We start from the raw sequence: 12,191 nt of genomic DNA on the forward strand, positions 1-12,191 counted from the left end.
CATATTCACCACCTCAGATTTCAACAGGATGCTCACAAGAAGCTGCCAAAAGGCTGCAAGGCTGACAGGCTCAGAGCTACAGAAAATAGCTGATAATTGCCAGGGGTTTCATTTGTTGTGTATGGAACAAGAGAGATGCTACCCATCATCCATCATCTTAAGACCTATCCATTTTCTTTCCACAGTCTTCCTTCCTTTTTGTTTTGCGGAGGACTCCTGTTCATTAAACCTCAACTGACTGAGCAATTGTTTCAAAGCCAGTACTATGAAAGCAATAGCTTTATCACTCAGCCAGGCTTTCGAAACCCCATACATTTTAAGGCCACCAAGCCTACAGGATGTTAAAGAAATCTGAGGGACTGCATCTCATTACAACACAATTCCTTTAGCCCTGAGGTAAACCAAGCGCCATTGTGCCGGAACACCATTCAGAGCTCCACTTGCAAAGCTTTCTTCTGCCGCCTGGGTGCAGCAAGGGGAAAGGAAGCCTGTGCTGAATTTAAAAGCCTCTTCAGGATCCGGTTGCTGCCAGGTGAACTTCCAGTCCCACTTTCTTATACGTCACAGGAAGGAGCTGTTGGAGTGGCCGTGACAGATACTGATAGTGTGTTTGGGACAGGACAGGATGTTCTAGAGTTTTCAGATATGCAGCTAGCTCCAAAAGGACCTTGAACAAGCTTTTGTGTTTATTTCTGATTAAGTTAACACATTCTGCTTTGTGGATTACATGACATAACCTCAGACTGCACGCATCTTACTGACTCTAGGTGACTGAGCAGTTAAATTCTAACAGCAGGCCAAACTTGAAGAGAAAAAGGATTTTCTCTTTATCCAGTACCCACGCTTTAAATCCAGAAAAGCAGGTGGCACACAGGAGCTGTGCAATGAATTTTCCTGCAAACCTTTCTATCTTTTTCCTTTCATGAAGGAAATCCCATTCAACTGGTAAAAACCATAAAACAAAAACTGCCCACATTGATTTGGAGAGAAGCAGACACCATTTGTCAGCAATGTCTTTTCCTGCCAGTACAGTGTAAAGTAGCACCATGAAGCTTTCTGCCACAGGAGGCCAACAGTTAGTTAATTTGCAAAGAAGGAGATCAGGTCTGTGTACTGACATGCATATACACGTGGACAGAAGGGTACACCACTGAGGAAGATGCACTGTCAAACCTATCAGGAGCAGGGAAAATGCTTCCGTTTCAAGGCCTCGCCTGTTTCTGAGATGAGAGCTGTCAAAGAAAGTGTCCACCTAAGTAACAAGTTACCTGGCTTTATACTACTCTCCATAAGGCTTTCTCTTTGCAGGAAGGACTCCAGAGTTAGCATCTGATGGACAGCTAGAGAAGAGGCATTTCTGACAAAGAGCTATGATTGTGAGCAGCATTTAGAAAACTGCTGAAGCAGTAAGCACAGCAGTATGGGTTGCTTCAGCACAACACTGTCTAAAGTGAATCTGAAAAGCTAATGTAAAGGCCAGTGTAATTCTGAATGTCCTGCTGAATAAAATGAGTACTCACCCGGGCTGAGTCTGCAGCTAACTTCCATGGCAGGGTTCCACTCTCCATTCTTACAGGTCAGGTATTTATAGTCTCCTTTCAGCATGTAGCCTTCAACACACAGATACTCTATGACACTGCCTGAAGTCAGAGGGTCATTGCAGGGACTAGGATGGCATTTGTAGCCTCCATTCTCAGGTTGTGGTGGCTGGGGACAATCTGGAAATGAGAGAAAGCATCATAGTAGTTGTCTCAGAGGAAGATGTCTGCTGCATATTGCACATAGATTAACTTCCACTTAAGAACACTCGCTAAATTGAGAAGAAACTACTAAAAACAAGAAGAAAGACTGTCACACAACAGCAAAAGATACTGCTTAGTTTCACCTCTGATATGTCTTTTGTGACTGTTAAGTAAGCTTATTATCCCAGCCATACAATCTAGTTGGCAGGCAACGAATGGATGATATTTTCACACAGTGACATTTAAGTTTGTTACAACAGGAATCCTGCATAAGAGAGGCCCAGAAAATCCTTGATGTTACCGTTTCCCCACAGCAGTTTCATGAGTGACTGGGGGTTGAAGTGAACAGCCAGGATCTCTGATTAGCCTTCCAAACCTCACACGGAAGAAGGGCAAGACCTTCTTCTGAAATGAATGAGGAATGCGAAGACCTTGTTGTATACAGGTACAGTGTCAAGGTACAGAGCTGACCCAGAAGTTACAATCCCTGATTTTACATACCATCCTGCATTAGAGCCACATTTTCTAGCCCATTTAAAAAAAAAAAATCAACTAGTTACAAAGATATTTTTAACATAAACCACTCATTTATCTACATGAAGTCTGCAGTACTGAAAGCGCTTCGCATTTCTCTTTGTATCTCCTCTATCCTAATAGACACAGACATACTAAGTGTGAGATAGTTTCTCGTAGAATTTTCAATAGCTATTCAAATAAAAACAAACTAAAAATGAGGAAACTGCACTAGAAACAGGAGGTTTGTGCTTCTCAGAATTTCATCTCCTTTGGCAGCTCTTGATGATTGCAGAACAGCCTTAATACGTCTTCATGCCACACACCCATCTGACTATAAGGGAGAAATCTGTAAAATTGGATCAACTTCTCAAGCTTCACAAAACACATGAAACACCCCTCCAGATGTATTCTGGGGCATGGAGAACCAAGCAACCCACCAACTCTATTCTACCACAGTGCAGTTATCCAGGCTTGCCCCTAATCCTTGAATGTTAGAAACCAATTGGGCAAGCTTCAGTTAACTGGATTCAGTGCAAGGCCTAAGAAGACTGAGAAAACTTTGGAGGTACATTCCACTACAGAAAAATCTGCTACACTGCTGCAAGTGACCCTTGAACCTAATCACATGTGTGAAGGCATCATGGGCAATGCCTTGTAAATGCCAGTAAAACCCAAGACAAAGTGCTGAGTGAAGCCAAAAGCCCTGTGGGATGAGTTCTGCCAGCTTTATAACTGCAATTCAATTTACTTTTTGAGAGAAAATGTTAACAGGGGTCTAAGAAACAGCCCCTCAATAAAACTTTGTTCTCGATGAGATTTATTCTTAAATAAGCTTCAGAGAAGCCACTGTCTCGTCCCTCCTGAACACTGATTTGCAGCTTCTACGTTTATTTTTTTTTCTGTGACCACTTCCAATGTTGTAAACCAAGGTTTTAACTCTTTGCCTTACACAGCTAAAACGTGCTTTCACTGAAAGCCCATCCAATGCAGCCGAGTGACAGATTCACCACACACTTCACATCTAAGCACTTTACAGGACAGAGGTGCTTCCTGCTAAATTGCAAGGACCCATTTGAGCACTAGAAATATTCTCAACCACACAGCAAGTACCTCTCCAAGCAATGGCAGAGAGCTGTGGGAAAAACCTCCGTTGCCACAGCAGCAGGGACAGCTTCCGCACGTCTGATGCCACAGGAGGCATCTGGAATTGCTTAGGGGCCATCTGAGCCCCTTGCCACGCTGCCTCGCACCAGCAGGAACTTTCCCACACATGCACACAAGTTTCCCATTTCCGGAGGAGCCCAATAGGCTGCTGGCCCCTCTGTTTTAAGGCCTACATTAGCCAGCAGATGAGATATGGAGACATGGCTAGCACAGCTTCCTGCAGGAAGCTTGTCCCTATGGGTGCTGTAGAGGGTCACACAGAACAATACATTCTGTTGAGGACCCTAAAATCAAATCTTAAGCTGGTAAAGCCAGAGAGCTGCCGTTCAGAGGGCTGAGGAGCAACCAGCTCAGCCCAACCCGGCAAAGGAAGCTTGCTATTTCTCAGCAGCATTCACATGGTCTCTGCTCTCCAGTTGCAGCCAGAGCTCCCTTTGTCACCCATGTGTGCTGAGTTATCTGCAAAAATCAGCTAGCAACCAAAAAGGGACTCACATACGCCCGTAGTGGAACTCTCAAAGGCCTGCAAATACCACGGCATAAGCAATCCCATGGGACCCTAATTTGGCTTTGTTGTGCAAGTGCTTTAGGTTCAGATCTGCAGGTATGCCACTGCAGGCTGGTCTGCTCCCCACCATCTCCACAGGCTGCTCAGCAGCAAAGGAGAGGGGCAGCTGCTCATTATGTGCTCAGCCCCTTGACCTAGAGCTGTCTCCATCCATGAGTGCTTCAGAATCAGTCACCCCCTTTTCCTCCTACCTCTTCCTGAGGGCATATGACACCAAAGAACACCACAAACACTTGAAAAAAAGACACCTTCACTCTGACAGAACAGGCCTCTCCTGGCCACACACATGGATGGAGTACACAGGCAGAAGGGAAGAGCTGCCTATCAGCAGCACAGTCATGCTGTGAAGGGGCAGTGCAAGGTTTGGGAGCAAGGAACCTGCCCCAGTCCTTCTGCCAGCTCCCATTCCCATCCAGGCTTCGTGCTTTCAACCTTCAGTGAGGTTTGCATGCTGCTGCCCAGCCTCAACCTAACATTACCTTGGCACACTGCCCAATGCTTTCTGAGCCACACCAACTAAACAACGGAGGAGAATTTTTCAGTACTCCAGCCCCAGCTGGGGCAGGACAGATTTCGAAGGACATTGCAAAACCAGCATACCCAGATACACTCTTCGCAAGTTTTCAAAGGCAGGTGGCATACAGTGGATACATTGAAGCTTCCCAAAAGGTTACAAAAATTCCTCTTAAGTTGTGGGACACTTAAGAACAGATATTGTAACCACATACTCCCCAACATTGAGGGCTTAGATTCTCAATGGCATTAGCTTCTATTTGAAATACAAAGAAACACAGAGGAGCATCATCATCCCTCTCCCTGAAACACAGGGTTCTCGGAAGTACTCCAGAGTTTATGAGACTTCTTGAAACAAACACATGTGCCAGGCACTGAGGAAAAACAGAGACAAGTCAAGAAGTTATCAACTTCTTAGAGGATTACTGACATCCCAGGCTTGCAATTGTTCTCAGCACCATCATTTGTCATGATCCAAGGATGCAAGGGGACAGTAGTTTTGAACATCACAGTCTCTTGCACAAAGAAAGGAGAACTCTACTCCCCGAAGCCCAGTTTCTAAGAGGTGCTGACGTTTGACCTCTCCTGAGAGCTGGTTTTCTGCCAACACACATGGCTAGAAAGCAGGCAGGAGATAACTGATGAAAAGACCAAGCGTTTTCTGCATCACTGAACTCTATTCAGAGAAAAAGCAACTGATTGATGGACAAAAATAAAATCACGTACTGAAGTTTCTGCAGATGCTATTCCAAAATATTAGGTATTTAATATATTGCCCACAAAAATGCAAGACAAGATTTTAATATGTGAATGAAAAAAATGCTGTGCCAGTATGAACCTCCATCCAGCTTCCTATCAAATCAAATGGTAAGCACCATTTCTGTGTCTACGTCACGTGACAAAATACCATCCTCCTTGAAGGGAGCATTAACCTGTTCTTTGGATAACAGCGAGCAACTTGGCAACAACCAGTGTTGCGTTGTGCTGCAAGGAACTGCTTTTCTGTTGTAGCTACAAGCAGTGTCATCGCACTGGTACCTTCACAGGCTTCCTCACTCATGGCTTCAACAATACGCACTTGCTTCCTCTTAGACCAGACGTGTAGGCAGCTGCAATGGGTTGCAGGCAGCTGTGTTGGGCTTCATTTGGGAGACAAAAAAAAGGACGTCAGAAGGCCAAATTGATTAACCCAATCACCAAAGAATGACATGGATCTTCCACAGCTTGGCTGCGCTGAAGCCAAGCCATAGTCCTGAGCTCTGACCAGAGACAGCGCTACAAAGTGCTCCTAACAACTTGCTACACAGAACCAAACACAGGCAATACCACAGATGCAAGAAAATAACTTTGTGGGATGACAGTGAGGGAGTAATGTATACAAAACACAGAAGAGGCACAGCTGAGCCCTGATCTCTAAGAGCAGAATTCAGACATGAGCAGATTTCCCAAACCCACGCATGATCAGACTACCATGTTAAGGAACAAGTGCAATACAGTCCACTTACACATACAATATAAAATTAAAATATACTTAAATATGACCAGACTATCACCACGGATGTATGAAAACTCCACAGTAGTGACCTGCATAGCGCAGACTCTGTATACTCTGGCAGCATTGATACAAAGGCATCTCACCAGAGCTGTGGGTCTTTGCACTCTTTTCATTTCTTTTTATAAGCATCATCTCTCAGATCCTAGCAGGGGTCTTACATCTCCTTCTGCACCAAACGCTCAAATTGTATTTCAGCCACTCACCTCCTTTGCTGAGCAGTCTGACCTCGCAGAGATGATGAAAACCAAAACCTCCTCAATGCAATACATTCTTACAAGACGACAAATACTAATCATCATCTGCTGGAGTGCGTAACTAGGTTTGTAACTAAGCGATAACAAACCACTGCATTGCTCACCTTATGTGGGTGGACAGATTAGGAAAACATTGCTCAACAAAAGGATGTTATGCACTGAACGTAGTAAAATTTATTACACTTCTCCACAGCAAGGCACAAAAATCACGAAAGGTAGGACAGTAGGACAGGAAGAGTTTTGACTAATCAAAGTTACTGTTCATGTTACATCCAGTCCAAATTCTAATAACTTTAAGAGGAAGCAGGACTGGGCCTCATGTCAGCTCCTCACAGACTACATGTGTGTTCCAGCATATTAATCCTCATAGCGGCATCTTAGAATACTTACCAGTCCATTGAGAAGCATTTTGGAAACAGCATGCGGGGAGATTATGTGACTTCTGCAATCCCCAGCAGGAAGCTAGTCCTTTTCTTAAGAGAGGTGGCTGAGATTGCTGCCCAGCCTTCAGATTCATATGCTGCAGTTCCCCACCCCCTTGATACCAGGCAAAACAAAACCCCACCGCCAGGGTAGAAGACAACTCCTCAGCTGGCTCCTTTAACAAGTGCCCAGCTCAGATCTGTCAGCATCTCCTTGCCTTCCATAGGTAGACCAGGAGATGCTAAGCTGTTCTTTTTCCTCATATTCAAGATTTATTCCATTTAACTGATGTTATAAAGACTCAGAGGAAAAACATCCTCCAGACAAAAACCACTCTCCTGGTCTAACAAGATGCATACTCCCCTGGACAGTCTGGCTAAACCTGTTGTGATTGTTTCATACCAGTGCCTAAGTGTCCAACCTGGTGAGCAAACAGTTTTGTGAAGGAGAACACAGAAGCACCCAGTTAAAAACTGTTCCTGTACTAGAGGCCATATTATTTGCTTCAGCTGCTATTCTCTCTCTCAGAAGCCTTATGCTAACTTTCTTGTGCTATACTGGCTTTCCTACAGTGGGATTTTCATCGAGCAGCTTAAGGAAGATTGCCTTCCCTTTTTGTCTCTGTTTATATCTCCTGTCACACAGATGAGTTTCCCTCCTGGCCTCAGTCTCTGCCTCTGCCTATTTACCTTATTTGCTACAGCAAATACTGCAGCAGCAGGAAGCGCCTCTCCACAAGCCTCTGGTTCTCTGAAACACGGCCATCATTATTCTCTCAGGCAGGACTCTCCACTAGCTATAGAAACTGCACTTCTAGTAAGGCATCCAAAATAAATACAAGATAGGGATATCATCCAATTACTTGCCCCGGCTGTAGAGGCCTCTGATTTTCAAGTTGGATAATTTGTGTGTCCGCATCATTTCAGTAAGACAGAAGGAGCTGCAAAAGCTGTTACTAGCTGCTGGCAAGGATCTTCAAAAGCCCCAGTCTCAAGGGCACTCTTGAGAGTAATCCTCCTCTACTCCTCTCAACCTGGGTCCTGCCAGTTAAATGGGTGGGCAGAAACACCAGCTGAAGCCTTCTGCAGATGCTGCCCTTCTCCAGGACCTGAGACCTGAGGTTCAAGTTTAATTAACACCACAATGAAAATAACAGAGCCAGTTCACTGTTTCTCTCCAGTTAGTGCCCTGAATTGGCCTGCAGCAATAGCTTTTCTTTTTTTCTTACAATTATTATTTAAGTTCATCCACAAGCTGCCTTTTTTACAGAATGCTTTTTATACAATACAAATGTGACAGCCTGATGCAGCCAGCCAGATGGAGGGCTGGGAGTGCAAGTCAGGGAGCAGCAGTTGTGCTGGTTTTGGCTTGTGGAGGGTCTGGTAATTCAGAGTGCTGGATCCTACTCAGGAGTGGCACCAAACATTAGTTTCGCCTTAGGAAGCCACTGAATGAATTTGCTAGCAAGAGCTCTGGCTGTATTTGCTATTTGCAGAAGAGACATTGTTTTCTCTCTTTTCAGAGTTTCAATTATTACCAGCAGGGCACTACCTGACCTCTGCACTAATCTCCTGGTTGTTTGGTAAGCCAATAAGGAAACAATTTAACCCATCCTTTGCCCGTTCCTGGATCTCTTTATTTATTGGATGTATTCCCAACCTCTGTCACTGGTATTCAGAGAAGCATGAACGTGACCCAACCAGATAATAGTGTCACTGCTGTCCTCAGCCACAGCAGTAGGTAACCAGTCAGAGTTGCCAAGCTCACTTAGCAGCTTCTTGAGCAACAACAAAGGCAACAAGCCTCTCAGAACCTGCAATAGACTGCAGTGCCTCAGCCTCAGCTGATACCTAACTGGAGGAACTGCAAGTTCTCATGCAAGTCAAAAACTGTTGCTTTTTAAAATTTAAGCTTCCCCCCCCCCCCCCCCCCCATAATAAGTGATTGTTTCATACCCTCCCACATCACTATGGTAGGGCAGACCCATACCTAACAACGTGATGAATTTAAAAAGCACAAAAACTAGCCCATGAACAGCAGAAAAAACTTGTAGAACCCTCTTCTGAAAGAAGCTGCTGAATTTCAGCAAGAAGCAAACCTGAGTCAGTTCATATCCTCTTTATAGCTAGCTACGTCAATAAACACCATCTTATGCCAAAGCAAAACCATGTCCCAGGCAGCTGGTTTGCAGAGATGAAGCACCTAGATAGGCTTTGATCACACTGCTGCATCTTGCTTCTTGTTGAGAAAGCAATGACAAGGGGATGTGTTTAGGAAAGGCATGAGACGGTAAATGCAAAAACCAGTCACCTCCACCCACACACTCCAGCAAGTCAGAGAACAGCTCCATTTCTGAGTGCTAAATACCTTCTCATATCCATCCAGTCATGTTTGCCTGGATGCACCGAAAAGCTTTCAGCAGTTTCCCCTTACACACTTGCTGCTCCAACACTGTTCTCCACGTGTTCAGATTAATACCAATACTAGGCCAGGAAATGGCTCATCAAGAATTTCATGGATAAAAGTCACTGCAGGTAACAGCAGGTCTGTGCTGAACACAAGAGAGCCACGTGGTCTGGACTGGAGTTTCCCCTGGCAGGCTGGCTCTAAGAAGCTCGGCAATGATCTGCTCTGTGGTTGCACTCAGGGACTTGTACTTGTGATGCAACCCTTTTCCAACATCCAGCATTTTGGGGACTGTTTTTAGCCCAAGTAAAATTAACTTCAACTGCAGTAGACAATTGTGTGTTATTAGAAAGTCTCTGCCCTAACAAATGGATAGGTCTTCCAGGTAGAGATAAAACATGCTCTGCTGACCTCAAGAATTTGTTTTTTTCCACATTGCTCATAATTGTGCTAGCCTGCATCTTTTAGCTATACACACAGAAGCTACAGATACAACACCTGAAAAGAGACCCAGGCTCAAGCTAGCCTCTGCCCCTCAGAAATAGTAGCATTTCTAGCCGGAGGCTAAACATGCGCACCATAAAAGACAGACAATCAGATGGCCAAGACTTTCACTGATCTGCAATTTTTCTGACAGAGATGGGGCCAGGAACCAAGGCAACAGATTTTGAACCTTCTCCTTTCCAGCACACTGGCTCTCTCTAGCACATGAGCAGATGGGTCATTTCCCAGAGGGGCAAACCCGAGACGGCAGCTGCTGTCAGAGCCCAGTCACAACAGCTGAGGCTAAAGAACCCCTTTATATGCTACTTACAGGAAGCAGAAGTCAATAAAAAGCCTCTATTGTGAGAACACACATTTCTAGTCGACCCTGTCCCTAAAATATTTTAAGCCTTCCTAAAAACACACTGCAAAACATAACTCTCCTTTGGGCTCAGTGCATTGAGCAGAGGCCAAAGCTCACTGAAAAAGTCAGCTCTCTGTCTTTACCAGCTGCACATGCTGCTTACTTTAAGTCAGTGATAGAATATCAAACTGAGCAGGACAGGAACCTTTACTGGGACAACACAGTTCCCCTAGGGAAGACACATTCTGAAGAAGAGGCTTATTTTTCTTAATGTCATAACATGGCTAAATGAGAAAGAAACAAAGCAGAGATTATACATATACATGTATGTATACATAATCATACAGCCACACATCCATACAATCAGACAAGCGCTCACACAGCCATCCTGTATGTGCCAAAGCCGCCTTTTACTTTTTTCCCCTCTTCTTCCTTCCCTGTTGCCCAAATGCCTTTTCTTCGGGGCAGGGGGAGAAAAAAGGAAGAAAGAAAAGACTAATTGCAGCCTTCCACCAATGCAGTCACCATCTGGTAACTCAAGAGACACATGGAGCCAAATTATCTTAATTAACATGTTACAACAGTATTTAAAAAAACTCTATGCTTATTAACACTCAGCTGTGATTAGTCAACCATGGAGGAAGCCTGCTAATGCCACATTAATTATGGGTCTTGTCTTCCTTTCCATTATAAATATGATTATATTTTTCCAGTGGCTCCTCTCTCTCCAAAAAAGAGCACCATTGGCATCAAATCTTGATCTCAAATGCAAATTCTATTTACATTCTACTAGAGTCAAAATGTTTAGGCTATGTGAAGCTTCCACTTCTCTGAGGCTCTACTCTTCTCTGAGGTGCTCTGAGGCTGCTACAGACTTTCTCGATACAAAATAGAGCTTTCTATGTTTGCCCCTTGGACAGTTCTTCTTCATTTAGACAAATCCCCCAGTAAAATTCAAGCAAATAAAAAATCATTTTGTGTCTTTCAAATTCATTTTTCCCTCCAAAACATGGGACTTCACTGCATGCTAGACCAGATAAAATAGGACAAAATCCAGAGCTAAAAGAACCAGCTGGCAACAACTTGCAGCTGTGGTGCAGTTGGAGTCAGCAGCACAGTGGCTCTGAGCAATCAGTCTAACAAAGAGATCTGCTCTCCCAGTGGCACAATGGAGATTTCCAAGTGACATGCATTTCTTTTTTTCAAATTTTCCAAGGCCACTTCCGGCCTCCCTGTGCCTTCTTCCAGCCACCCTATAATTACTGCCACATGTTAGGAGAAGGAAATTAAGGAAGTGCTGTAACAACCTTATACGATCCGCAGAATCCACAGTTTTGATCTTGAAACCTCAACCCTCACAACTGCATGAGAAACACTCAGCTAGGTTCTATTTTCTTTCCTCTCTTTCTTGATTGAGGGGGACCCCCTAAGAAAGCTACATAGGCTTTAGACTGAAGCTCTAAGAAATTTCACTAAGAAATGTGATGAGCACAAAAGTGTTCACCACACTGGGCAAGGGCAGTTAACTTGCCAGCTGTCTCCTTTCCTCTCATTGGCAGCTCACTCAATTCTAAATCTTGTTTTACATTGCAAAAAGAAAAACATTATTTAAAAAAGATAACAGAATTGTCAAAATAATTTGGTATCCTTTCAAAAAGGATAGTAGGCAGTAATGGCACCTATTGCGCAGAGGCAATTTAGTAGAAAAGGCATTAGCATGGTACTTGAAGCCATGTAACATTCACTGTCCTCCATTACTGGGACTAATTTTAAACTCCAACTTAGATCTTCCCACAGCCTTGCTTTCTCACTTTGACCCTGCTTATTTCCTTCCAGAAATGTACAAGCCTAAAACTTGCTCCTAATTCAGACATAATCTGCACATTTACCCTGCTGTTTCCTTGGCAGCTCCTATGTGAGTTTTCCATCTGGGTATAGCAATGGTCCCTTCTTAGGATAAATGCCTGACAAACACTATGCTCTCTGGTGTCAGGAAAACCACCTGCAGAACCAATGAGAGACGATAACCTAGAAAAGAAAGTAACTACCACGTGCTCATGCTGATTTTGAGGACTAGATTCTGAGAGTGCAGAGACAACTGGTTTGTGCTGACCTGCCTGACTGATAAATAAATACCATTATTGATGCTTAGCGGGCAGTTCTTTGAAGGCAACATACCCTAACAACACAGCAAAGCAAAACT

At 44.1% G+C, this 12,191-nt stretch overlaps 1 protein-coding gene across 13 annotated transcripts in view; it reads right to left on the reverse strand.

Moving 5' to 3' along the window:
• Positions 1-12,191, reverse strand: part of SUSD6 (sushi domain containing 6) — a 76,524-nt gene that overhangs the window by 10,036 nt on the left and 54,297 nt on the right. For all 13 annotated transcript variants that reach the window (XM_048947651.1, XM_048947640.1, XM_048947649.1 and 10 more), the window contains one exon: positions 1,521-1,718. In XM_048947651.1, coding sequence (XP_048803608.1) covers positions 1,521-1,718 — 198 coding nt within the window. The remainder of the gene's footprint in view (positions 1-1,520; positions 1,719-12,191) is intronic.

This window comes from Lagopus muta, chromosome 6 (genome assembly GCF_023343835.1).
Source record: "Lagopus muta isolate bLagMut1 chromosome 6, bLagMut1 primary, whole genome shotgun sequence".
In the NCBI taxonomy this organism is placed as follows: Eukaryota; Metazoa; Chordata; class Aves; order Galliformes; family Phasianidae; genus Lagopus; species Lagopus muta.